The sequence below is a fragment of the Hippopotamus amphibius genome, chromosome 4, assembly GCF_030028045.1.
Source record: "Hippopotamus amphibius kiboko isolate mHipAmp2 chromosome 4, mHipAmp2.hap2, whole genome shotgun sequence".
NCBI lineage: Eukaryota > Metazoa > Chordata > Mammalia > Artiodactyla > Hippopotamidae > Hippopotamus > Hippopotamus amphibius.
Genome location: NC_080189.1, coordinates 127,634,988 through 127,662,650, shown reverse-complemented (window position 1 = coordinate 127,662,650; position 27,663 = coordinate 127,634,988). Strand labels below are relative to the sequence as shown.

Genomic DNA, 27,663 nt, shown 5'->3' with positions numbered 1-27,663 from the left:
CCCTCTGGGAAAGGGCATCCTCCCAAATGTGGTACAGCCTTCTTTTACAAGCTAAACTTGTAAAAACCAAATCTGACAAACTCTGCTGACTACGGCATAAACACCAAACTCAGCATGAAACATGCATCTGTACAGAGGGACCTACTCACCTCTGTTGAGTCACCTTCCCCCTAATCACCCAAATCTTTTTTCCTAGTTGTGACATTTTTTTGGTGACAAAATAAACACACACACATACTACCAAAATGCCACAAATAACTCACAAGATCGATTTTATAATATAAGGGAGGGGATGAGGGGAATTAAGATGTTTGCATCCTCCTTCCCTGATTCCGAAGGTCTGCAGTGTTGCCTGGGAATTGCCTGTACCCGCGTTTCCCCAGGCGATTCAGAGGCAAATCTAGGTTTGTCAACCAGTGGGTTATGCCACACTGACAAAAGTCCAACACATCACATTAAAGAATCTAGGCTACTGTGTTCTTACCTAACTTCCTGTAGGGCTACAGAGAAAAGCCAGAGAGGCGCCTGCATCAGCCTGGCCACAGGCTGCATCACAACTGCATCCTCGCCTAGATCAAAATCCTGGGTAACTGCCAAGCAGAAATTTTAAGAATGAAAAGAACATCTGCGTAGCCTACAAACCTGAAGACAGAACCTACAACACCTTTCGGTTAAAACACACTCCTGCCCCAAAATATATGTGGAAACTGCTGGACCACTCTAGAAAAGTTTGGTCGGCATCCCTACTACCACCTCTCGGTTTTAAGGGACGTCGTAGGAAAGTATGATGCTTTATTTTATCCAGCAACGCCTTATGAAGTTGAAAACCTGAAAAAAGTAATCTCAGAAACGGAATCGCTCCTATGGGTGTTCATTCAAACACATGCAGAGTATCAGGCTGCCATGTTTACTTGGACCTGTGATGAGCAGGCAATGTAACCGAGGAACCTTAAGCTGTGACTTCCTACCAAGCACATGAAACATTCAAGAAACTTTGCAGGACGTGTGCATGTTCACGAAGACCCGTGTTAACTCCTGAGCCAGGCCGAACAATAGAAGGGAGCCTCTGCTCTGCTCCTACTCGATTTTCAAACTGTTTCCATGCTCATTGTCTGCCGGTAGGAACGACCGGAGCGCTCGGGGAGCAGGTACTGCGTCCCGCAGAACGCAGCGCGGTTGAGCCCGGCCAGGTTTTGGGAAACATTCGCGGCCCTTCCAGCGGATCGAGGAAAAGGAGGTGGCCCGGGCGCCGAAGGCTGCTGCCAAAGCAACTCGCAACTTTTGAAATCAATCCTTTTTTGCATCATGCAACGGATGCCACCGCTGCTCGGGCTTGCAACCCCCCACCCCTCCCCCGAGACCAATCATTGCCGCGCTCGGGCCTGCACATCGCCCCCGCCCCCTTCCCGGGCCGCACGCAGCCACCGAGCCGCTCCGGCCGCGGCCCGCCGCCCCTTAAAGGGAGGGAGCCGGCCCTAAAGGGCCCCTCGCGCGCGGCGCACGGCGGAGCGCGGCGGCCCCGTTCCCGGCAGGGGCGCGCCGAGCCAGGCCGAGCCCCCGCGGCGCCCAGGCGCGGCCCGGGGCCCTCCCGCCCTCCACGCCGCCGCCGCCGCCGCCGCCGCCGGGAGCGGCCTTTTTATTCAGGCGACGCTTAAGGGAGCCCGGCCGCGCCCGGTGCATTGTGGGAGCGGCGGAGTCCCGTTCGCGGGAGGAGGCGGAGGGCGCAAAGCGAACCGGTAAGCGCCTGGCTCGGGGAGGGGGGGGGGGGCGAGACACCAGGCTTAAAGGGGAATATTCGTCTGCAGGCCCAGGGCGGCCGTGCGGATCCCCCCGCGGGCCGCCCGGGCGCGCCGGGACCCGTGCACGGCCGGCGCTCTGCAGCGCAGCCTGGAGAGGGGCCGAGCCAGGGCTTGGTGGGGCCGCTTTAAAAAAGAAGCACCGCCCGCGCCGCCGCCGCCGCCGCCTCAGCTGCCGCCGCCGCCGCCGCGCGGGGCCGGGGAAGGAGGGAGGGAGGGAGGAGAGGGCGGGGGAGGAGTGGAGGGGGAGGGCGGCGACGCAGGGGTTAATTTTTTCGCCCGCCGACATTTTCGTGCGGCGGCGGCCCGCGCGCGCGGCGGGAGAGCCCAGCCGGGTCCGCGGGGCGCGGCGCGCGGCGCCCCCGGGCCCTCCCCGCCCCCTCCCCGCCCGCGCGCGCGCGCCCTCCCTCCGGCCCCGCCTGACCCCGGGCGCCCCGAGAGCCGGCGGATCCGCTGCGGCCGGTGGGCCGTGCGCGCCTCGCACTCTCCCCGCGGCCTGGGCCGCGCGGTTCCCGCCGCCGCCGGGACAGAGAGCGGGCGGGCGGGCGGGCATGGCCCCGCTGGCCGCCCCGCTCCGCCTCCACCCGGCCGCGCCGCACAAAGAGCCCGGGCCCGGGTGGCCTCTGAAGGCGGCAGCCGGGGATTTAAGGTGTCCCCGAGCGCCGCCCTCCGCGCTCCGGCCGCCGCGCGGGCTGCCCGGGGGGCGCGCGGCCCCTGCGCCCACGTCGCCGCGGCGCCCCCCGTTGTTTACTTCCCGGGCTGGGGGGCCTGGGGGGAGGTAGGTACCGGGCCGGGGCTGCCGCCTGCCCCGCCCCCGCTTACCGTGCTCCCCCGGCTTTGCGGCCCGCTTGGCGCCTTCGTTTGAACAAATGAAAAACGTGGCCGAGAAGGAGAGGGTTAACCGTTGTTTTTAAATATTCATATCATTGTTTTAAAGGTGTAAACAGGCGGCTTCGGGGTTGGAGTCGGCTGCGTATTTGGCAACCCCCCCATTTATTACGCCTTTCCACACGTCCCCCTCTCACCCCCCCCTTTCTCATCTCCTCCCAAAAATGTAAGGGTTTATTTTTTTTTTAGGATTCGGATACGATGTGTGTGATTTACGTCCCTCGTTCCGCTTGGAATTTTAAAACTCTTCTAGTGCCTTCTGGGCTTAAGGTGTTCTAAACTTTTTGCCTTTAAAATTCTAGGAAGGTTTAAAAGGAAGTTAGTCCCCTGAATTCCAAATTCCTCTCCCCGCCTTTTTTTTTTTTTTTTTTTGGAGAGGAATTGGAGGTAGGAAAATAACTGGATGCCTCGTGAGTTGGATTTTTTTTTTTCCCCTGGTAGGAGTGAGGCGGTGTTAAGTGCGAGGCATTTGGTGAGGAAAGGACTGTTGTTTTTGCTCCAAACCCTTGCAAGTCAAAGTGCTGTTGGACTTTTTCTAACTCTAAAATGGCTTCAAAATTCCCATCTCCGTAACTTACTTATCTCTCCTTGGCGCCCTCCTTTTGGACAGGTGGTTTTCTTGGAATATGGGAAGGTTTACTCCTTTACAGTTGTAGGTTTCAAACCGAAATCACTGCTCACCCCAAACATGGTTTTGTAAAGAAAGTTTGGATTGCTGCCCAAACTCAGGTTTCATGAGATTTATTTTAAATGAGTGATGTGCTTCCCAGGGGATCAAAAGCTCTATAAATGGGAATTATGTTCTTAATCATAAATTTTATAGGGGAAACTGACCCTAAAACTTGGGGTGTCTGGAATTCTATGCCCAATGAAGTATCAACCTGGAAGTTTTGTAAACCCGGGGAGCTCTTAGAAGGTTTTCGTTTAGCCCCAAAGGCTTCATACTTAGAAAAGTTTGTTCCAGGAACTTCCAGTGGTACCGGATACCATAAATGCTAGTGATTTAGTACAGTTTATTTTATCACTTTAGGTCTGCAATGAAACAGTAATGAGCAGTAGCATATTTTGTCAATGATGTGTGTGTACTAGTTTGCTGGGCGGGATGTTTGCTTTCTAGGAAATAGCACTGAAGTAAAACATCAGAGAGCTTTCCACTGCTTTCTGGTAGAAAATGAGCCTTGCTGTGTTAAACCATTCCAGTTTTCAAGTTGTGTTCTTAAGAGAGGCTTCCTATTAGTTTTGGATCATGTCGTGTACTTCTGACTCAGAGTGAAAACCTGTTTTTCTAAAATTGAACTTAGCATCATAAAGAATTTCATCAATAGCATAGCCATCAGCGTTCTTTTCACCAAAAGTGTCTGTTAGGCATTTTATTTTTCTATGTGAGATAGCAAAAGGTCTTCCTGAAAAGTCACTTTAGCCAGGGCATCTAATTTCTAAACCATAGTACTTCCTGGTTGATAGGTGAGGTGACTAGTTTTCCTGTAATGCTGCCAGCTAGAAGAACATTTGGGACTTTTTGCTCAAGATGGCACTGTGTCCTGTAAGCCAGCTGGCCCTTAGTTCTGTCTTCCTTGCTGCCCCTCAGAGCCACAGTTACAACAACACAGACATCAGATCTTCTTCCGTAGAACCTGTCTCTAATGGTACAGTCACCTTTTAAAATGACTTCTGACTTATGCATCACTGTGACAAACTGTTGTGGTCCCAGATGACTGTTTCCCTATGGTCTTGGTGACTTCAGCCCTTTTCATGTTTACTTTTCACTGTCATATCACTTGATTCTTGGCAAGTACTGGTGAGAACTCTTTTAATGGTGCCTTTGTGTTTCAGTGCTATCCAGGTGGATCTGTAAAGAAACCAGCGGCATAGGAGAGGGAGGGGAGGAGCCCAGTGGTGAGGTGTGTGCGCCCAAGAACCATGTCTGCGCGGGAGTCCTTTAACCCAGAAAGTTATGAATTGGACAAGAGCTTCCGGTTAACCAGATTCACTGAACTGAAGGGCACTGGCTGCAAAGTGCCCCAAGATGTCCTGCAGAAATTGCTGGAATCGTTACAGGAGAACCACTTCCAAGAAGATGAGCAGTTTCTTGGAGCAGTTATGCCAAGGCTTGGTATGTTAACCACTGTTTCTTTCATATTTCCCTAAGTAGAGCATCTTGGCTGCAGTGTAGTCAATGAGTCAAAAACTAGGTTAGATTTCTCTCTTCCCAAGTTGCCTTTTTTTCTTTTCTTTTTTCTTTCCTTTTTTTTCTTCCCTCCTTCCTTCCTTCCTCCTTTTCTTTCTTTTTAAATTTCTGCAAGAAGAATTCAGAGAGCAAAGCAATGATAACTATTACCTGTTTGGAGGAACTACTTTGAAAAGAATCAAGAAATGTGCTCTAACCATTTTTAAACTATTAAATATGCGATTGAGGCAATTTTATTATAGTAAAAGCATTTTTTATTAAATCGGATTAGGAAAGGTGGTGCTTAAGCATCGTTGTGCAGGAGTGGGAGAGCAGTGACTGGGTTGGAGGGGGGAACTCGGGGTTCCTCTGTAACAGGCATTGTTTGAAAAGCTCCCATGGGGAGAAGGGAGAAGGAAACTGCTCTGGACACAGAAGGCGAGAACAGTGGACCCCAGGATGGCATCTGGACTTGAGAGCTGTGATTCCTTGACCCAGTTCCTACTGTCATTAGTGGTTTGCCTTTTCCCAAACATAAAGCTCAGAAAGAAATTCTAGGCTACTAGGATGCTGTTTGTTAGTTTCCGTTGTGTGCTTTGTTAAGTATGTGATGCAAGACTATGATCACTTTGCCTTTCGAGTGTTTGACGTGTATTTTAGGAGTTTGTGGGGGTTTTGTAGTTACAGCGTGTGACTTGATCAGCTTTCTCACATAAGGTTTTAATTGCATTCCTATTCGACCATTATTTTATGGTCCCGTTCTTATAACATTGGTTTAGAACCCAGGGTACCCCTTTCTTTCCTGATGTATAATGCAGATAAAAGCATAGTTGTTTCAGGTGGGAGGAAAACTCACACCCTACACTCTTGGGGCCGCTAGGGCTCGCAGGAGCTCAGTTAGAATATCGTCGTCATCTAGCTGATGTCTCAGCATGGAGAAATACCATGTGAATGAGGTGGAGTGGATGTCAGCTTACTTGCCAAGAAATGAGAATATACTGAGAAAGCGCTTAGATAACTTTGCCCAGAAAAATAATCTACCAAGTGGGCAAAGACAAATGCAGTGAAAACTTCATGGATAAGATAATCATTCCCCTCTGTAACTGCCCCCGTTGACTTACTGAGCACTCGGGCAGTTGCTCCTTCCAGCAGCCCCATGGAGCTCAGGAAGGCTGGGTAACCTGTTCCCTGTCGCTTGGTGGGGGTCAGGACCTGGAATCTGCATCTTCTGATTCCTCCACTCACCATACTGCTTGTCATCTGGTTTTTAAGTCCAGACATGTGGAGAGGAGCTGTGTCAGCTATAACTTAGCATTGGCAAAAGGGGACAGATGTCCACAGCAAGGGGACAGGAAGGAGAAAGAGAAGTAAATGTTACTCTGCAAGTTCTTAACCCTCCTGAGCCTCAGTTTCCCCATCTGCAAAATGGGATAATACTTACTGTTTGCAATAACACTTACTGTTTACTGTTGTGAGTAGTACACATTATCCGTGTATGCATGTGCACCGTGTGTATCTGTACCCACATACATGTGTATGTTTGTATATACATATGTGTATATATGTATATACACAAGTAGTCTGTTGTGTTTTTTAAAATTTTTTTTCTGAAAAACTGTCATATTTCCTGGATTCTAAGGATAAACCATAACAGTTGTTAAATATACACATGTATTAGATGTATTCTAACTAAAGAAATGTTAAGATAAGTGTGTCTTAGAACTTGGTACATCTGTTGCCTGATGCTTAAGAGCTGTCATGTGTTGGCTGTTGGCAGTGAGGGTAGTGTGATGATTCGGGGTGTGTTTTTTTGTTTGTTTTTTTTTGGTTGGTTTTTTGATGGAGGGTTTCAGTCCCGCTGAAACCTAGAATTCCCCATTGCCGCCCCCTGATGAGTACACACACCCTGCTTGGTCTGGTATTTGAGGCTCCCTCCGCTGGCGGTTTCCTTTGTTCCACCTGCCCTCTGCCTCTGTCTCTCTCGCAGCTCGCAGCTGGATACCCTCATTCGCAAAGCCCGTGGCCGTTCCCAGGCTCACCCCTCTCTCTCTTCCTTTCTTGAAATTTGGTAGGTGATTTGTAAACCAATCACTACAGACCAGTGCTATCCCAGAAGAAGATGAGGTGAGCTTCCTGTGTCATTTAAAAATTTCTAGTACAGGTAGTTCCATTTAAAAAAAAACAAACACAATCAGGTGAATTGAATTCTAATATATTTTATTTAACCCAATATAAGAAGAATATCATTTCAATGCATAATTAATATAAAACATTGCCAACAAGGTGTTGGCTTTTCTCGGTTCTATGTGTTTAAAATTGAGTGTGTTTTACACTTGCAGAGCCTGTTAACTTTGGAACTGCCGCATCTCACGTGCTCGGTAATTGCGCGTGGCTGGCGGTTCCCATGTGGACAGCACTCTGCCCTTCTTCTAGCACGAGTGGTGTCCTGGTGGAGAGAGGGGACTTCCAGGTAACGGGAGCTTCTTGTCAGCCCCAGGAGCGTCCTCAGGAGTCATGGTTCACACGCTCTGATGCTGGATATCAAGAGAAATGAACTGCTTTACAAATCAAAAAGATTGAATTCAAGTTTAAGATTCCCACATTAGGAAACATTTAAAGCTAACTTTCAGCATCTCTTTTTAGTGTCTCTTTCAATAGTCCTATGGTTTATATGAAAATCTAAAAGAAAACAGTTCTTCCCTCTTTTCCAAAGTGAATGGTAATATTGGAATATACAGTTGTTGGAATATCCAATTTAGGGAGGATCAGTATGAGTTTATTTTTAATTAATTTATCTATTTATTTATTGGCTGCATTGGATCTTTGTTGCAGCGAGCGGGGGCTACTCTTTGTTGCAATGCATGGGCTTCTTGTTGCGGACCGTGGACTCTAGGTGCACAGGCTTCAGTAGTTGTGGCAGGCAGGCTCAGTAGTTGTGCCGCACTGGCTTAGCTGCTCCTCGACATGTGGGATCCTCCCAGACTGGGGCTCGAACCCATGTCCCCTGCATTGGCAGGCAGATTGTTAACCACTGTGCCACCAGGGAAGTCCCAGTATGAGTTTAATTGTGGTTCTTGCCCGATCTCCTCTTGAGTGCTACAGCACGTTGTTAGAGGGCATTTCTGCACACATGCACTGTTGAGATGAACTATCACACACTTTCTGATCACTGGTAACGAGTTCCATTGTCACAGATTTGTGAGACTTGCCATTCTGAAGCAAAGTCCTCCATTCCCTAACCGGATCTTCCACCAAGAGTTTATGCTTTGCTGTCTGCTATAGTAGTAAAAAATCAGCCTGCCTTCACAGAGTGGTCTTTTACTAAACTTGATTTCATTTTTGTGTTAGTGATAATGGATCGGGACTTGGCACGGTGCCTCTGGGCACTGGCTTCTCTTTGCTGGGCTCCTTAAAGCTCGCATGTAGTCCTCTCTGCAGCTCGGGGGTGGTTTATTCTTGTTCCATTTGGAATTCTGATTCGAGAGGGTAACACCTACCTGCTTCCTTTCTTACTTGATCCTGATTTGTCCTTTGCCTTTCGCCACTGGACTGCAAAGTTTTTTTTAAATTTTTGGCTGCATTGGGTCTTCATCGCTGCATGTGGGCTTTCTCTAGTTGTGGAGAGCAGGGGCTATTCTTTGTTGTGGTGCTCAGACTTCTCATTGCAGTGGCTTCTCGTTGTGGAGCATGGAGCTCGGGCTCAGTAGTTGTGGCACTAGCGCTCTAGGGTGCAGGCTCAGTAGATGTGGCACACGGGCTTAGTTGCTCCTTGGCATGTGGGATCTTCCCAGACCAGGGATCGAACCCCTGTCCCCTGCATTGGCAGGTGGGTTCTTAACCACTGTGCCACCAGGGAAGTCCCTGGACTGCAAGGCTGAAATATTTCCTAAGGGCCGGAGAGCATCCTCTTGAGGGAGTTAGGTGTAGAAAGCAGTCCACTCGGTTGACCTGGTGGGAGGCCAGTCTGAATGTGTTGTGTTTGCATCACAGGTGATTTTTAAAGCAATGTAGCCTTGAGTAGCTAGTCTTGACTGTTTCTAAACTGATTTCAGGAAAATGGAATGGTTTCTAATTAGCTCGTCAGTTGTCTGTTATTTTTCTAAATGTTTAGAAACGATTTTTAATAAGTTGAAATATATCCCGTAGGCATGTTAAGCAAATTTTTCTTTCCCTGCTCATAGTATAAGTTACTAGAGGTGACATTTCTAAGTTTCTCATGAGTGGAATGCATGGAAATTTAAGATTTCTTCTTAAAAAATGCTTTTGGGAACTTATGTAACAGATGCCATGGGTGCTGCATCGTTTATGTACATGCTTGATTGGAATCAGTGAATACTTATTCTAGCTTTGTCCTTTTCTCTCTCGCTCTCTCTTTTTTTTTTTTTTTTTTTGGTCATTTTTGACTAAAATGTAGAATAATAGCATTTTATATATGTAAAATATTTTACAGATTTTTTGTTGGAAAAACAGAATGATGCCCAAAGATATACTCCTAAGTAACTACAGCGAAGACAACCCAAGTTGCATCTGTGCTGTTCTCATCTTTACAGAAATTCTATATGGTGCCAGTCACATGATACAGTAACACACAGGAAAATTTCTCTTCAAGGCATTAAAGTCTAAAAATTGTACCATATAGAAGTTGTCTTCATGACTAACAAATTGTGTTCTCATTTTCTGTCTACAGCTGATTTTGTTTCACATTTATTTCAGTTATGCTCCTTGATAGGAAACACATGGCTTTGTTGGCAGTGAGCAGTGTTCTATAAGTGTCTTGTGCAAAACCCCTCCTGTTCAGGACACGGAAGGTACAAAATGACATGGCTCTTCCTGGTGCCTTCTGGACGGTGATGACTCCCATCTTTGCAGGCATCGGAATGGATACCTGTGTCATTCCCCTGAGGCACGGCGGTCTGTCCTTGGTTCAAACCACAGATTACATTTATCCCATCGTCGATGACCCTTACATGATGGTAAGTTCCACGCAGTGTGTTTATACTTCTGGAACTGCTTACTTCTTTGGTCTTAGGTGGCAGCTGGGGTTTTGTATATGCGTGGGGGGGGGGGGGGGATGTTTTCGGTCTATATGAATAGTCCTTATCTCACCCCTGCCCTGACTTCCGCGTTTGTAGATCTGATCTGATCGATCCCTTGCTCACACTTGGTGCCATGCGGGAGGCAGTTAAGGCGGACGTGGGGCGTCCCCTGCCGCTTTCGCACCTGCCTGCGTGTCTGTGTCAGAACACCTGTGGTCTGTTAAGCGTGTCTGTTGACTAGTGTGTTTGTAGTTTTCTTCTTTATTTGCTTGTACTTTTCTTTAACATTTGTAAACGCCACGTTCCTGTGTTTCACCATCCTTTGTAATAGGACTGATCCTAGAGCTCTCTGTCCAGAAATAAAGAGGTTACCATCTCATCACAGTGAAACTTGACCGTTGATTCTGATTCTGGTCACTCCCCTCACCGTGTGTAGCGTGTGCATCTGCCTGCCGATCACGCTCTGCTCAGACACCCCCACCTGCTTGTTGCAAGGCTGCTGCCAGCGGCTGCTCCATCTCCCCAGCTGGACCCTCCATCCTGGCAGCTGGCAGGAGCCGATGAAGAGATTGGGAACGTCCTGTCATTAGGGAGTTCCAGAGGCCCTTCCCTGTGCTGAGGGCACTGGGCTCCAGCTGCACACGTGGGGACTGAGGCCAGGAGGTATAAAGGTGGGGAGCTCCCTCTCGGGTGCCGGGGACAAGCACGTGTGTTTCTCAGCCAGACGCCCAGCTGGTCTCTCCTCTAGAGCAGTGCTCCGGAGGGCCTGATGAGGGGCCCGGGGGCTAGAGCCAGAATTCGTCCCCTGCCAGCGCCTGGTGGAAGGACCCGAGCGCCCAGCACAGGAGGGGCAGCAGATCGCTGCAGCCCGAACCTGTGGTTGGTGCCCCCCAGCTGCCGGCCACGCTGCCTGTTACCTCAAGAGTGAGTCGCAGGAGGCGATCTGGCCCCCTGCCGACCTGCTGGGAAGTTGTGAGACAACATAAACGAGCAATGAAACGGCCACTGGAAGTGATAGTAACTTGCGATTTGGTTACCCGTATGTGAGAAGAGAAATTTGTCATTTCCTCCTTTACTGTCTAGAGAAAGACAACGTTAGAATTTTTTTTAAATCTCCGTTGGCAGTAGAAAATCTTTATTACCATGTTTCTGTTGAGTACTATTTCAAAGTTCCTCAATAAAACCATATAGTTTACTGGGAAATGCTTCCCTTTTCCTTTAGAAAACAATCAGATTTCAGGCCTAGGTGTTGTTTATTTCTTCTGTCTTTTTGTTTCTCAACCAAGATGATTTTCCTGTTTATCTCATACAGCCTTGAAAAGAAGCTCCAAAAATTTCTCCATCCAAGTGTATAAAACCCATGTTCTCTATAACCAATAAAGTTGACATTTTTCAGGCTCTGCTCAGGATAAGTGGCTGTTTCCACGTTTTCTTTGGGACAGTTGTTTCCCAGCATTTTCAGTCTGGCTCCTCTGAAACCATCCACTCCAAGCTTCTCCCCACCATCTCCCCACTCCCTGTTCTGCACCTAAATAAATTGCAGACTTCTCCCTAAATTCTAGAATGGGAAAGAACCTGGAAATGATGTATTGTGCCCAAGGAAGGAGAGCTGGTAACAGGAATGTCTGAAAGCAGCCCTGTGATGGAGCAGAGGCAGCGAGTCTGCGAAGCACAGAAGCCGAGGACCACACCCCGGAAAGTCCCCTCCTGGGCACCGCCTGCAGCCCAGCTTTGTGACTGTCCCGGAAAGTCCCCTGTGGTCCCCGCTCACGTCTCCCCTCTCTTCCAGGGCAGGATAGCCTGTGCCAATGTCCTCAGTGACCTCTATGCCATGGGGGTCACAGAATGCGACAACATGCTGATGCTCCTTGGGATCAGTAATAAGATGACCGACCGGGTAAGTAGGAGCCGCTCCGGCTGCGTCCTCAGGCGCGCTCGTGGTCCCGTCATGTGTCTGGTTGGCCCTCTTTCCCGCTGTGAAGCCAGCCTGTCCACTTTCCCTTCGCCCTCTGCTTTTTGGCAGTTAGCAGTGAATTAAAATAGGCTGGCCTATTCATGTTTCCATTCCCACCACCTGCTTCCCTTTCTCTCTCCTGGGCGGACTGAAGTCAGCACGTTTGCATGTGCTTGTTTTAATGACATTCAAGCCGCAGTAACAGCACCTTTGGGCCAGGCCTCCCGGGCCAGGCCTCCCAGCCCAGGGCACGGCGCCGAGGCCGGGCACCCACTTCTTTGGCCGCTGGTTGGATGGTGACGTAGGCAGTGGTAGGGTCAGGGTGTCCCGTTGGTTCACGTGCTCACCTGGTAGCATCTGTGGCCTCATTGTCTGACCTGTTCTTTGAGAGTTCAGTAGGCCCTTCTCTGCCCCTACAATGTGCTCTTGGGCCATTGCTCATACATAGCCATCTGGGGCAGGCGTGTGGGTGCATGTTAGCTGGTCTCAGGGCGGTTGAGGACCGTTCAGAGAGCCAGCTGAGATACAGGGCAGCCCTGTGCACCCAGCCTGTTCCAGTGTCTACTTCTCTGTTGTCTGGGCTTCATTCAGGTTGTAACCTGGAGCCTCTTCCAACTTTTGATAAAAAGGCTACAATGTGAACTGTTCCCTACCTCTTTCTGTTACTCTGCCCCTTGTGTAAACTCTCAGGACTTCCTGTAAGGGTTTTATGATCTTTTTATAACTACAAGTGTAGATTCTTTTTTCTGGGTTTTGAACTGAATGATGTGACTTTTAATTTGTGTCCTTTTAAACCCTAGGAAAGGGACAAAGTGATGCCCCTAATAATACAGGGTTTTAAAGACGCAGCAGAGGAGGCAGGAACATCTGTAACAGGCGGCCAGACAGTGCTAAACCCCTGGATTGTTTTAGGAGGTGTGGCTACAACTGTCTGCCAGCCCAACGAATTTATCATGTAAGTTGATTTCTGTTTCATGTCACCTCGCCAGGTTCTCTCTCTCTCTCTTCTTTTTAATAGATTTATTGAAATATTAATTCATATACCATACAGTTCACTTATGTAAAGTATTTATAAAGTATAAATTTAGTGGTCTTTGGTATAGTCAGAGTTGTACAACCATCACCAGAGTCGACTTCACAACACTTTTATAGCCCCAGCGAGAAACCCCATCCATCCCCCACCCCACCCCTACCCCCACCCCAGTCCTCATCCTCATCCTGGCTTCTCTCTCTTCACAAAATATTAGCATAATCTTTTTAAAGTTCATCCATTTTGTAGCTTATATCAGTACTTCATTCCTGTTTATAAAACAGTTCTAGATTTTTTTAGTTGAAGTATAATCTGTATAACAGTATTTCACATAACAACATTTAGCTTTTAAAAGTATACAATTCATTGGTTTTAGTATTCACAAAGTTGTGCAGTGCTCACCACCATCCAGCTCCAGAACATGTCCATCTCCCCCAGAAAGAAACCTGCTATCCAGAGCAGCCACTCCCAACTCCCTCCTCCCCATCCCCTGGAAACCACAAGTCTGCTTTCCATCTCATGGATTTACCTGTTTTGGACATTTCATATAAATGGAATCATGCAACATGTGATGTTTTATGTCTGGCTTTTTTCACTTAGTGTGTTTTCAGAGTTCACCCATGTTGCATGTGTGTCAGTACTTCACTCCTTTTTATGGGTGAATAACCCTCCGTTGTGTGGACAGACCACAGTTTGTTCATCCATTCATAGGTTGTGGACCTTTGGGTTATTTCCACCTGCTGTTGCAAGTGACGCTGCTATAAACATTCGTGTGCAAGTTCTTTGTGTGGATATACATTCCAGTTCCCTGAGGTGGATACCTAAGAATGACTGGGTCATGTGGTAACTATTTAACTTGAGGAACAAACTAAGGCCGCTGCACCATTTTGCATCCCACAGCCGTGGATGGGACCCGGACGTCTCCACATCTGCACCAGGACATGTTTGACTCACTTTTTGTTAACAGCTGTCTTAGTGAGTGTGAGGCGATTCCTCACTGGGATTTGATTTGCATTTCCCTGGTGGCTGATGCTGTAAGCATCTTTTCATGTGCCCTCTGGCCATTTCTAGATCTTTGGAGGAGTTCTCTTAACACAGGTTGGCACTTTTCATGATTGATGTCTTATTAAGAAAGCCACCTTGTCCTGTTCTCAAAGGAAGCAAAAGTTCCATTTGTTTATCTGATTTTCTGCGCAGGGACTGTGTTCGCACGGTTCAGAATTCTAGGGGTGTGAGAAGCCCTGCAGTGCACAGTCCCTCACCTGCGCCTCAGTCCTCAGTGTCCCTTCTGGAGGCAAACGCTTTTACTGGTCTTGGGTATTTTTAACCAAGTTCCCCTTGACATTTAGGTTATCTTCAGTTATGTTGACATTACACATAGTACTCCAACGCACAGATCATCTTGCATTGTGACTCTTGGTAAGACATTTTTCAAAATGGAATTGCTGGGTCCAGTGCCCGTGCCCCATAGTTCTCATTGATGTCTCCAGTTTGCCCTTCATGGAGGCTCCACCAGCAGTGAGTGAGAGGGCCTGGTTCCCCCATCCTCACCAGCACAGCCTGGTGACAGCCTCCTCGGTCTTGGCTTTACTTCTGTGAGTACGGGTGAGTGTAGTTTTCATGTATTCATGTCTTTGGTCCATTTTTTGACTGATGGGTGCGTTCATGTTAAGGGTCTTGCATTTTACCTACATCCAGGTTTTATTTTCCTATGTTTTATGTTGGTAGTTCTCAAACTTTGCACTTGGATGGGACAAGAAAATGTCCATCTGTCTCACCCATTCCAGCTTTTCCATAGAAAAGGAACCCAGCGGTAGCCAAAAAATGAGAAAGGAAAAAATAATAAAACAAGCTGCAGTGAATTTTTTGTCAACAACATGTATGTTTACTTTGTAAAATAAGAATGCACCTATGCAGGTGATTATGTTTTGTAAAAGATTGCCCACAGGGACTTCCCTGGTGGCGCAGTGGTTAAGAATCCGCCTGCCACTGCAGGGGACACCGGTTCAATCCCTGGTCTGGGAAGATCCCACATGCCGCGGGGCAGCTAAGCCCATGCGCCACAACTACTGAGCCCAAGTGCCACAACTGTTGAAACCCGAGCACCTAGAGCCCATGCTCCACAACAGGAGGAGCCCACACACTGCAACGAAGAGTAGCCCCAGCTCACTGCAACCAGAGAAAGCCCGCGAGCAGCTACAAAGACCCAACGTAGCCAATAAATAATTAATTTTTAAAAAGAAATGATAAAAATTATGGGTTGTAAAACTTAAGAAAAAAAAGAGATTGCCCATAAACTTAAAAATAACCCAGTAATATCACACTTCACTTGCTGATATAAATTTGTAGGTTGCATATAACCAGTGACACACAAGAGCACATCAGCCCTCAGGTACAGCTGAGTCAGAATTGAAAGACATTTATATCTTAAGGTCTCGTTTTTGGAAACCGAGTTTCTGGTATATGGTCCCAGAGTTAATATTTTTCAGAGCTAACAGTGGATATAGATATTATAGGTTGAGTCGAGGAGCTAGTTGTTGATATTTAAGTCTGTGCCCCTGGTTGTTTAGTCAACTTGGATGAGTGAGTTGATTGCTGTCAGGGGACAGGATGGCTGTTTGCATATAGTTCCTTGAACTTGGACGAGAAAGACGTGCGTGCTAGACCCACATCTTGGTCGTGAGGATGCAAGTGAGATAAGAGTTTTATTTGAGGGGGACAGTCTTTCTGCTTTTAGGGCTGCTTTTTTTAGTATTTGCTTTCTGTCTTTAAGACAGGGACCCTCTGTGTACCAAGTAGGAAACTCTGAGTTTGAAACATTGATGCTAAAATCACCAAAACATTGGACCCACAGATTCTAGCCAAATCCCACAGCCTGAGAAATCCCACCTGCGTCTCTACCATATAAGTTATTGTTTAAAAAAAAACAAGGGCTTCCTAGGTGGCGCAGTGGTTGGGAGTCCACCTGCCAATGCAGGGGACACGAGTTTGAGCCCTCCTCCAGGAAGATCCCACATGCCGTGGAGCAACTAAGCCCGTGCGCCACAACTATTGAGCCTGCGCTTTAGAGCCCGTGAGCCACAACTGTTGAGCCCATGTGCTGCAACTACTGAAGCCCACGTGCCTAGAGCCCATGCTCTGCAACAAGAGAAGCCACGGCAGTGAGGAGCCTGCGCACCACAACGAAGAGTAGTTCCCACTCACTGCAACTAAAAGAAAACCCGCGCACAGCAAAAAAGACCCAACACAGCCAATAAAATAAATAAATTAATTAATTAAAAAAAAACAAAATGAAAAATAAGCAAACAAAACAGTGGTCTTTGTTCCAGAAGTCTTGTTGCCTTGGAACCCAGGTTGGGGGAGGGGGGAGTTCTGTGTCAAAAAGTGCACAAGAACATGGCTGAATCAGGGCCTGATGAGGCCTTTGAAGGCTACGTGATTAGCTTTTTTGGGAAACTAGAAACTCATTGACCCAAGCGTCAAAGTCTGTGGCCTCCTCACTTTTCATTTGCTGTTCTGTTCATTAGTCGTCCCAGCAGTAAACAGCAAAGCGCTAACGCATGGTAGTAGCTGGCTTAAATCTCAGTGTTTGTAGACACACACGTGCTTTTAGTAGCCTCTTCTTTCTCCTGTTCAGCTGATAATGAACTTACCTCCATGGTTACTCTGACAAGAACCTGCCTGTGTTCTCTTCTTCAGGCCAGATAACGCAGTGCCAGGTGACGTGCTTGTGCTGACGAAGCCCTTGGGGACGCAAGTGGCCGTGGCTGTGCACCAGTGGCTGGACATTGTGAGTGACCTACACCTCCCGATGTCAGCAGTGTGTCTTCTAAAATAAGCTCTTCTAGTTTCGGTACTGGCGAGTGTGATGTCCATCTAGGCCTTCAGAAATCCTGGGAATTGTCCCCGTTCTTTTGTTAAATCCAAGTTTCATGTGTTGAATGCTTAAAGTGGGTGCGCCCTGCTCGGAGCTCAGAGATAATTTGTTAAAGAGAACTTAGGGGACAGTGAGTTCGGTTTATCTGTTCTTTTGTTTGGGCTGCGTCTCTCATACTTAAGCATCAACATAAAATAATACAGAGGGGACTTCCCCAGTGGTTCAGTGGTTAAGACCAGGTGCTTTTACTGCCGAAGGCCCAGGTTCAATCCCTGGTAGGGGAACTAATAACTCACAAGCCAGGAGGCAGGGACAAAACAAATATAATAATGATAGTACAGAGGAGGGACTTTACTGGTGGTCCAGTGGGTGAGACTGCACTCCCAGTGCAGGGGGTCCGGGTTTGATCCCTGATCGGGAACTAGATCCCACACGCTGCAACTAAAAGATCCTGCATGCCACAACAAAGACCCAGTGCAGCCAAAATAAATAAACAGTAAACAAATATTTTTTAAAAAGGAGGAGAATGTGTGCAAAGTTTGATATTTAAGGTATAAGTAAGGCCAGGCTTATTGACAATTTAGATTATTTTAGTCGTGTTTTTTTTTGGTCATTTCTGGTTGCTTGTTTTGTCTTTTTAAACTAGTTAGTAATGAGGGACATTTTGATAGATAAGTATCTCGTGAAGGATGCATTTAGGATATGAAGGTATTTATCCTGAGTCACTTTTCTAGTGAGTTATGATCAAACGTTATTTAAGACTTTTCATTGCCATAGCAACTCAAAAATTAATACGATTGTGGTATATTCTCACATATCACAGTGCTTTTAATTTCTACAACTGTCACCTGAAACCACCAGTCCTGAGAAACAATTGAAAAAGAACAATTTTATGTTATCCATCAACCAGATATATCTAGCTTGACAAACAGAGCAGAGGAAATCTCTAAGAAGGCCACATTCTTTAGTTATTTTTCCCTTCTCATCCAGTGACAATGGGGAGATTTCCCATCAGATATGATCACCTGTGAATCGGACTACAGGGCCTTTACAGGGCAGTAGTCAGAGGTGCTTTCCAGTATGACTGCCAAGGGGAGGCAAAGGGAGGTCCAAGATGAGGGGCTCTGGGACCCTTCTGTCCACCCGCAACCTGACACTGCCTTTGTTGCTGCCTTTTTTTTTTTTTTTTTTTAACCAGTGTCTAATAAAGATACTCAGAATTGAAAAAAGCAAATTTCAAAGACAAAAGTAACAGCACAATACCCTTTCATGAAGGTCGAAAGCAACCAAAGAGTATTATTTGGGCATCTATACATACAAGGATACTATTTTTTTAAAGGCAGGGAAATGATATATATGAAATTCAGAATTGTTTCCTCTGGGGGAGAGAGATGGGGGCCGAGGGATAAGGGAGGGACGCAGAGATAGACTTCAGTTACTGCGTTGGGCAGTAAGTTATTGGATGTTACTAAGAAAGGAATGCACAAGTGCTGACCATTAATGGACCATGATGACTGTATGTCATGAACCCAGCATCTGATCCTTTGAAAATCAGACCAAGGAAGAAGGGGGAAGACAGTGGTCTTTCAGAGGATGTGCTGTGTGGTCATCAAGCCATCCTCAGAGCTGATGGAGTTGTTTCCCATTCATTTGTTCTTCAAGAGGACTTCATCCCAGAATTCAGGGAAAGTCAGTAAGAGTATAATTAATTACATGAAAAATGAGTCTCAGCTTACTAGGGGAAATGAGAGGAGAACCTAAGGATGTTCAGAACCGTCCTGCTGCTTGCATGTTCCCAGGAAACTGCAGTGTTTGACTACAGAGGTGTGGCTGAGGACAGAGGAGATGCCACGATGATATGTCTAAGGAACACCTAAAATAGTAGTCGGGGGGTGGGGGTGGGGGGTGGGGCGGGCGGTTTAGGAAACATAATTTTGTGTGCAGAATTCGATAAGTAAAACTCCCCAGAAAATGACTAAAGAAAAAAATACGCTGTTTCACTGGTTAGAAACAAAGATTGATCACGTTTTTTCTCTCTTTTCTCCCTCACCTGTGTTCCTGCCATTAGCCTGAGAAATGGAATAAAATCAAGCTTGTGGTCACCCAGGAGGATGTGGAGCTGGCGTACCAGGAGGCGATGATGAACATGGCCAGGCTCAACAGGACAGGTACAGCCGGGGCTCACCTCGCAGGGCTTGGTGAGCTTTCTGAGCAGGGCCAGGATGGGAGATATTTTAGGCTTTGTGCGCCACAGACGGTCTCAGTTGCATTGATTCTTTTCCCCCCATGATTCTTTTACACATTTTTGTTTTTGTTTTGTTTTTGTTTTTTTAAACAAAACAAAAAAACCCCTAAAAAATCAAAATACATTCTTAGCTGGAGGAACTGGCCTTGGGCCACGTTTGGCCAGTGACGGCAGAACCCCTTGTGTTGGTGCCTACAGCACCTGTGAGACTCCAGATACATTGCGTGTTCTTGACAGAAGAGCAGGATGAGCGTGACACGCCTCAAAGGAAGTAAGTGGCTGGTGCTCTTTCTCCAGCTTGTTCCATCTGCATAAGCCTGTGATAGAAGTCGGCATAATTTTCCTTTGGAAACACGTTTTCTTCCCCATCGTTAGTTGCATGTTGTGTTTAAGGACCTGGGTTCGGGTTGTGTGGCATCCTTTTCTGGAACTTTGAAGATACTTGAAGATGAAGTTTTAGATGAATATGAAGTTCAATAATCTTATCCTCAAAAATGTCCCTCTTTATTTACTCAGGGTTCCCTGAGCTAGCAGTCAGAAATCTCGTCCTTCCCATTCTTCAACTTCCCCCAAGTGACTCTGAAGCCAGTATGTGCAATACTTAAGCCATGAAGTCTTCAGTTATTTAAAAAGAAGAAGAAATGTGACTGTTGAACAGGAAATCTCAAAAAATCTCTGAAATTCTGATTTTAAAGTCACTTTAAAATGTGAAAAGAGATTTTTTTCCTAATATCCACCTTTCCCACCTTCATTAAAAATTTTTATTAGATACCAAGGTGATACTAAAGAATTTTATAAAATATGTGTGGGGCTTAAGGAACAGCAATTATAGTACCCATGTGTCCACCATCTCGTATGAGAAAAAGAACATGGCCTTCAAACCCCGAGGGCCCCTCCCACACCCAGCTGCAGGACTAGGGGTGATGCTGTTCTGAATCTAATGTTTATTCCCATGCACTTTAAACTGTGTTTGCCACATAGACTTGTATCCTTAAGCAATAAGTTAGTTTTGTATTTTTTGCTTTATTAAATCATACCTTTGGTTGTTTTGCTTTGTTTTGTTTTTTACTGTTTTGTCCACTGTTTAGTATTCCTGAGCGTCATCCGTGGTGTGTGTAGTTGTATTTCATTTATTTTCACTGCTGTATAATCTTCCACTTTGTGACTGACTTATCTGGTCTGCTGTTGATGGGCATTGGGTTTCTGCTGAGAACGTCTGGTGCACGTGTGTAAGAAAGAGGGCACTACTGCCTCAGCTTTCCTAGAAGGTGCTAAATGATTCCCAGAGAGTATGCTGCATTTAAATATTTCTTTAATATGTTTTCTCTTCCTGTTTATTTTATATATATAGTTTTTCTACTGTAAAAAAATAATCATATGCTCACAATAGAAAAGTTTTTAGAAAATGAAAAAAAGGAGAGAAAAAACATTGTTCATAGTCCCAAGTAGCTAAAAACAGCTTCTGTTAATGTTGTTGAATTTTATTATTCTTTGTTCTCAGACGCTTTCATCACTTACAAAGCTTTTCTTCCATACTTCTGTTCCTGTGCTGTTCCAAATGTTTAAGGGGTCTTTTCCCCGTTTTTGGTCCTTCAAGTTAAGTAGTTTAACAAGAAAGTGATTTGTAATGGATTTATTTTTACCCACACGGGTTATTATTTTGCTTATATTTGAGCATTTAAGAGTCCCCGTCCTGAAGTTGTAGACATTGTTGGTGCAGATACAGCATGGCAGGACATTTACGGAGGAGTGTTTGGTCATATCTAGCAAATCTCTGTGTACCTTTATTTTGACCCAGAAGTCCCACTTCTATGCCTCTGTCCCAAAGCTACAGTGGCCAAAATATGAAATGACACATGTACAAGGCTATTCATGGAAGCACTGTTGATAACTACAAAAAAAGGAAACAGTCCAAATGGCCATCACTGGGTGACTGATTGTATCATCTTGTTTCCATGCACAGAGGAATACTATATAGCTAAAAAAAAAGGAACGGGAGAGCTTTATTACTAGGGAGCTGTCTCTAGGATATGGTCAAATGAAAAAAGCAAAGGACAGAGCATGTATGTAGTATGCTGCATTCTGTGCGTTCATAAATGAATATGAAGTAATAATATGTATTTTATACTTTCAAAAAGAAACAATGGAAAAATAAATCATTAATAAAAATTGTTACATATAAGAGAGAGAATAGGGAGGAAGCAGACCCTCTCTGAACATGCTTTGTTTTCTAAGTTCAGCTTGGAAATAAATGTTTTGTATAGTTTTCTATACTTAAAAATTAAATTAAAAGAGCATATTGTACAAATCCAAACCAAGTTTTTTTAAGGTCATTCAACATATTTCTAAGTTAGTAGGAAAACCACATGAAGAAGAATTATTTCAAATCGCTTTGATCCTGGTAGTCTCAGGGCACATCCTCAGGACAAAAATCCACAAAAGTATTTCATGGTCATCAGTGGGTTTGTGTTTGTGAGAATGTTGGTATACTAAGATAAAACAAAGAAGTTAATGTAGTTAGGAACAAAGATTTTAAGAATGAGAGAGAAGTAATAAGATCAGAGAAGCTAAGTGAAAGCTGTAGTCTTTTAATTTGGAATTATCAGTGTGAACTCGGGATTTTTTTTTCTCTAAAAATGTTTATTTCTGAGCCTATTGAAAAGGCCTAGAAACAGTGATAACCAGTAGATGTGAAGTCCTGGTGCCCAGATTCTGATCGGAAGGTTAATGTTTTCCACTAAAAAGTGCCAGGACTCCCTGGGGAAATGGCAGATCCCAGCTCTGGGACAGGAAGTACAGAAGATAAGCCTGGGCTTCCTGTGCCTGGAAGTGGTGGCGCTCTCAACCACTAGTGGGATCGTATCACTTTCCCACAACTGGAAGGGGCTCCCGCCTGTCCCAGGGGGAAGGGTTGGGGGTTGCAGTGTGAGCATCAAAGACTAGAGTGACCATATCAAGTACCTAAATAAATGATAATTAAAACTTTTTTGGTCACCTTTGGAAGTTGCTAGGGCACCAACTTTTTCTGAAATAAAAGGAATCAACCCCTTATTTTACCTGTTTTAATATGGACTGTATTTCAGGGAAACCATATTTTCTAAAAACTTTTACACATCTAATAAACACAGGAAGAATGATTGAATTACAGAGTTGCCATTTTTGCTGCCCCCTTGAGGTAATGAACCTCAACAACAACTACCAGTGGCTGCTAAAACCTTTTGGTGAAAGGTTCATGTTGAGATGTTATTATCCTCCATCACCCCCATAAAGTATTCTTGCCAGAAAAAAATGAACCCGAGTCTCTTGGAGCTTTGGTCCTAAACACCAGTACAGGAAATAGGGGAAGATCACCACATCCAGAAGGCAAGAGATGCTACAGAAAAAAATGGCTCAGTTTCCACAAGTAAATGACATGGGGAAAGGAGGGGAAACTTTAAAATTAAGTTTGAGATAACAATCAAATGTAGTATTAATTTTGTTGGTATGATGATATTGTAGCTGTTACAAGTTTTTTATATTTTAGAGGCACACACAGAAATATTGTATTTATAGTTGAAGTGATATGACTGGGGTGGCTTTAAAATTACCCACCCCACCCCACCCCCCATATCCCCCCACAGGTGGGCAGCAATAGATGAGAAAGGTGGTGATGGTTGAAGCTGGCTGTTGTTGGGTATGTGGGAGTTCGTTGTGGGCTGCTACTCTCTCTAATTTTGTGTTTCATTGAAATTTCCATAGTAAAAATTAGCGACAGTAATTCCCCATACAGGGAAGAAGTGGTAATCAGTACCTTAAAAATGGAATCCCTCTTACAGGCTGTAGGATTCAGTGGGTCCTCTTGTCGACTGTGGTCTTCAGAGCTTGCCTAGGACAGCACTGGGAAGACCTGAGGACAGCACTGGGAAGAGCTGAAGTGCAGATCGAGGCTTTGTTAAGTGTCATGGGCTGTGCCACTGTGCCAGGTGCAGGTGTGTTAATAGGATGGCCTTGTCCAGCCGTTCAGCGAGCACCATGGACCAGAAGGGTCAGTTCTCCTATCTGCACGTGTTGTGGAGAATGCACCTAAGAAAAAGAGATCTTGGTCTTAAGAGAGAATATGTACCCCAAAAAGGCACTCACCCCAGAGTACGTCTGTAAACATAGGGCATATTTCATTCCATGAGAAAGACATTTAATTTTTAAAAACTAGCCTTCAGCTACTCCCCCCCAGAAATGAAGTATTTAGGTGTGACTCTTAAAAAAAATAATGTACAAGCTCTGTATGAGGAAAACTACAAAACTGATGAAAAAAATTAAAGATGTAAGTAAATGGAGGTATTCCACACATGTGGATAGGAGGACTCAACACTGTGAAGATGTCCGTTCTTCCCAACTACAGGTGTAATGCAATGCCAACTAAAACTCCAGCAAGTTATTCTGTGAGTATCCACAAACTGATTCTGAAGTTTATGTGGATGGAGAAGCAAAGGACCCAGAACAGCCAACATAGTGTAGAAGAAGAGCAGGTTGGAGGACTGACACTTCCAAAGTTCAGGACTTCATATAAAGCTGCAGACATTAAGGCAGTGTGTGTTGGTGAAAAAAGAGAGAGATCAATGGAACAGAAGAGAGAGCCCAGAAATAGGCCCGCGTAAGTATAGTTGAACTGCTCTTTGAGAAAGGAGCAAAGGTAATTCAATGGAGAAAGGATAATCTTTTCAACAAATGGTGCTGTGAAAACTGCACATCCACAAGTAAAAAACGAATTTAGACACAGGTCTTAAACCCTTCATAAAAATTAACTCAATGGATTGTAGACCTAAATGTAAAATGCAAGACCATTGAAATCCTAGAAGATAACATAGAAGGAAATTTAGGTGATCTTGGGTTTGGCGATGACTGTTGAGATAACATCAGACACACTATCCATAAAAGAAAAAACTGAGAAGTTGGACCTCATTAATATCAAAAATTTCTCATGAAAGAGACTAAGAAGATGAAAAGACAAGCCACAGACTAGAAGAAAATCTTTACAAAACACATCTGATGAAGGACTAGTATCCAGAATATACAAAGAACTCTCAAGACCCAACAATAGGAAAATCCATTTAAAAAACGGATGAAAGATCTGAACAGACACTTCACCAAAGAAGGTACACAGATGGCAGGTAATCAGATGAAAAGATGCTCCACATCATATGTCATTAGGGAATTGCAAATTAAGACAAAAAAATACTACTGTGCACCTACTGGAAAAGCTAAAATCTAGAACACTGCCAGCACCAGATGCTGGTGAGGATGTGGAGCAGTAAGAACTCATTGATTGCTGGTGGGGATGCAAAATGGTGTTCGGCAGTTTCTTACAAAACTAAATCTACTAATGTGATCCAGCAAGTGTGCTCCTTAGTATTTACCCAAATGAATTGAAAACTTCTGTCCACCCAAAAACATGGCACACCACCAAGTCCTTCAGTAAGTGGTGAATAGATAAATAAACCGTGGTCCATCTAGACAGTGCTAAAAAGTGAGCTGTCAAGCTGTGAGAAGACATAGGGAAACCTAGAGTACGCATTACTAAGTGAAAGAAACCAATCGGAAAAGACCAAATATATGATTCCAACTCTCTAACATTCTGGAAAAGGCAAAGCTATGGAGACAGTAAAAAGATCAGTGGTTTCCAGGGGTTGGAGGAATGGGTAAAAAGGAGGAACAGGGAATTTCTAGGGAAGTGAGAATTCTCTTTATGATACTCTAATGATGGATACACATGATCGTACGTTTGACGGCACCCACAGACTGTACAACGTCAAGAGGGAACCCTGGACCCCAGTGTAAACTGAACTGGAGTTAATAACAGTGCGTCAGTACCGACTCATCACAGTACCACCCTGATGCTGGGTGTTAATGTAGGAGAAACTGGGGCGGGGAGAAAATGATGACTGTGTGCCAACTTCCTGCACTTCTGCTCAATTTTCTCTAAACCTAAGACTACAAAAAATTAAGTGTATTAATTTTTTAAATTAAAAAATAGAAAAGATTAACCTTTCAGACATCAGGAAAGTACCTTTTAATATGTATTTATTTTTATTCGTTAATTAATTTTGGATGCACTGGGTCTTAGTCACGGCAAGTGGGATCTTGGTTGCTGCATTCGGGACCTAGTTCCCCAAGCAGGGATGGAACCCGGGCCCCCTGCATTCGGAGCATGGCGTCTTAACCGCTGGACCACCAGGGAAGTCCCTCTACGGATAGTTTAGTTTAGTTTACTGGGGATTTACTGTTGGTTGAAGCTGCTGTTCTGAGTGGTTCAAATTGAACTACGAAACCAGCTTTTAGAGTTTCACTCCAGGTTTTGTTGATTTCTTTTAAAATACACTCTCATCCCTTCATGCCGTCTCACTGACCAATTAGGAGTTTTGAGATAAAAGCATATGTAAGATTTTGAGTTGAGGGAGGGTGTTTTCTCGGCGTCTCCATTCATGACACCAGGTGATAAAGGCTCCTCTGTCCTCTGGCAGCGGCCGGCCTCATGCACACATTCAACGCCCACGCAGCCACCGACATCACAGGCTTTGGGATCCTGGGCCACGCGCAGAACCTGGCCAAGCAGCAGAGGAACGAGGTGTCCTTTGTGATTCACAACCTCCCGGTCCTGGCCAAGATGGCAGCCGTGAGCAAGGCCTGCGGGAACATGTTTGGCCTCATGCATGGGACCTGTCCGGAGACGTCAGGTACCGAGGCCCTGGGCTGGGCTGAGGGTTACGCTGGGGAGGCGAGTGGGAAGTCCCCGATGAGGAAGCCAGGTCTAGGAGCTGGACCCCACAGTGTGAGGTCTTGGCTGTGAGGGTTCTCAGCCCCTGGTGGTGTCTCCTGCCTGCGATGAGCAGTCATTTTCAGTCCAGTGTTTGTGTGTTTGGTGATGGGATGAGAGGCAGGGAGGGCAGAGATGGGAAAAATAGGTCATCACTCAGTTTCCATTGGAAACAGCACTTGAAATAACCAGTGTATCGCTAGGTTACATTGAAAAGGCTGTATTTTTTCCTTGCAAAAAATAGTCTAAAATTGCTATTTTAAGAATGAAATAGTATAATATGTCTCCAAAGTGCCATTTTTTTGTCCCTTTTTTTCTCTCTTCTCTTTACCTAGACTGTTTCATCCTTTCAATTCCACCCCACCCCCTTTTCTCCCCCCTAGTTTCTCTTCTATTTTATTTCCTCTATAACTCGGTAGTTTCCCTATCCTGGTTAAAAGAGTTGAGTCATCTGGGGATTAAGAAAAATACCTATGCCTAGAGTGGACCCCCAGGAAACCTAATTAAGTCAGTCTGGGGTGGGCCTGGTCATGAGAAATTCTGACCCCCAGAGGCCAAGACCATGGAGCCCCACCCATGCACCAGCCCTGGGGGCGGCCTGGGTCTCAGGTGAGCCTCTCACGGCCATGGAGAGGACCCTGCACTCGCTGGCCTCAAAACAGATACGAAATCCATTTCCTGGAAATAAGCTCCAAGAGGGCAGCTGAACTAACTGCTAGCAGAACAGCACCTGCCACCTGGTGTGAGCATGGAATCAGTGGAGTTCCTAAACTAATGAATATTCTCAACTAACGTAAGCTGTCTCTATTCAAAAATGAGAAGTCTTTCCTTTTTTTGTAAAAGTGTAGTATATATTTTTTCTTGATTGTGTTTCTTCTACTTACAAATACAGGAAATATTCTGGCCTAGCTACTCAAGTATCAATGAAGATTTCACATATATTTTTTTCTATTTTGAAGATAATGACAGAGCCAGTGACAGAATCCAGATACTTTGAGGCACACACACTCTTTCATGACCTTAATTTTTTAATTAAAAAAATATGAAAAGCCTTTTTTTGTAAAATGAGGACTCCATGTAGAGAATCAAATCAAAAAAGGAGAAGTTATCTTCTGTTTTTAAATAATCCTTTCAGTGTAGCCTGGAAAAGATAGCCGCCGTATATATTACTGAGCCTCAAATACCTCATTCCCACACAGCATCAGACAATTCACAAGTGGGGCGTTTTCATGAGTTAAAGTTTGTTGTGTGTGTTTTGAAGTGTAGTAGGAGCTGACCAGGGAGTTGCTTAAAGACTCTGTAGTGCAGTGTGTGTGGAAGAGGTGAAGGCAGTGCAGCCGGCTTCTTCGTAGCACGTAGCTCAAGCTCAGTGCAGATGTTTTCTAGAGAGAGTTGCAGGGAAACCGCAGACACAGCATCACAGCTGATGGTAATCCTTTCTTCTTTTTTCCCCTTGCCAGGAGGCCTTCTGATCTGTTTACCGCGTGAGCAAGCCGCTCGATTCTGCGCGGAGATAAAGTCCCCCAAATACGGCGAAGGCCACCAAGCGTGGATTATTGGGATCGTGGAGAAGGGTAACCGCACGGCCAGGATCATAGACAAACCCCGGATCATCGAGGTCGCGCCGCAGGTGGCCACCCAGAATGTGAACCCCACGCCTGGTGCCACCTCTTAGTCTAGACCGAGGCAGCTGTGTGGTTTTGTTTTTAAATAGCTCTATTTCCTTTATCATCATTTCAATTAAAGACTATAAACAACAACGAAAAAAATCTCATTGTGTCTACACATCTGGTGACCTTAGGTCGATTTGTGAGTGGATGCAATTAATCAAATAAAATTCATTGCCTTTTTTTCCCATTACATTAACTGAAGATGCACCT

General features: G+C 45.4%; 2 protein-coding genes and 1 long non-coding RNA gene across 7 annotated transcripts in view; 1 reads left to right on the top strand and 2 right to left on the bottom strand.

The window, feature by feature from the left end:
• LOC130851389 (uncharacterized) overlaps positions 1-2,758 on the bottom strand; it is a 69,521-nt gene extending 66,763 nt beyond the window's left edge. For both annotated transcript variants that reach the window (XR_009053187.1, XR_009053188.1), the window contains exon 1: positions 2,619-2,758. This is a non-coding gene — a long non-coding RNA (uncharacterized LOC130851389). The remainder of the gene's footprint in view (positions 1-2,618) is intronic.
• On the top strand, positions 1,589-27,633 carry SEPHS1 (selenophosphate synthetase 1). Of its 4 annotated transcripts, none has more exons than XM_057731622.1 (9): positions 1,589-1,736; positions 4,518-4,797; positions 9,721-9,824; positions 11,677-11,784; positions 12,642-12,796; positions 16,571-16,661; positions 18,817-18,916; positions 25,491-25,703; positions 27,244-27,633. In XM_057731622.1, the coding sequence occupies exons 2-9, from the start codon at positions 4,605-4,607 to the stop codon at positions 27,456-27,458; spliced, it is 1,179 nt and encodes a 392-aa protein (XP_057587605.1). In that variant the 5' UTR covers positions 1,589-1,736; positions 4,518-4,604; the 3' UTR covers positions 27,459-27,633. The 4 variants fall into 4 exon arrangements, with proteins under 4 accessions (XP_057587605.1, XP_057587606.1, XP_057587604.1 ...); XM_057731623.1 differs by lacking the exon at positions 1,589-1,736 and adding an exon at positions 2,215-2,574; XM_057731621.1 differs by lacking the exon at positions 1,589-1,736 and adding an exon at positions 2,643-4,330.
• Positions 22,831-27,663, bottom strand: part of MCM10 (minichromosome maintenance 10 replication initiation factor) — a 137,930-nt gene continuing 133,097 nt past the window's right edge. The window contains exon 21 of the mRNA XM_057731603.1: positions 22,831-23,055. The gene's annotated coding sequence lies outside the window, so the exon portion shown is untranslated. The remainder of the gene's footprint in view (positions 23,056-27,663) is intronic.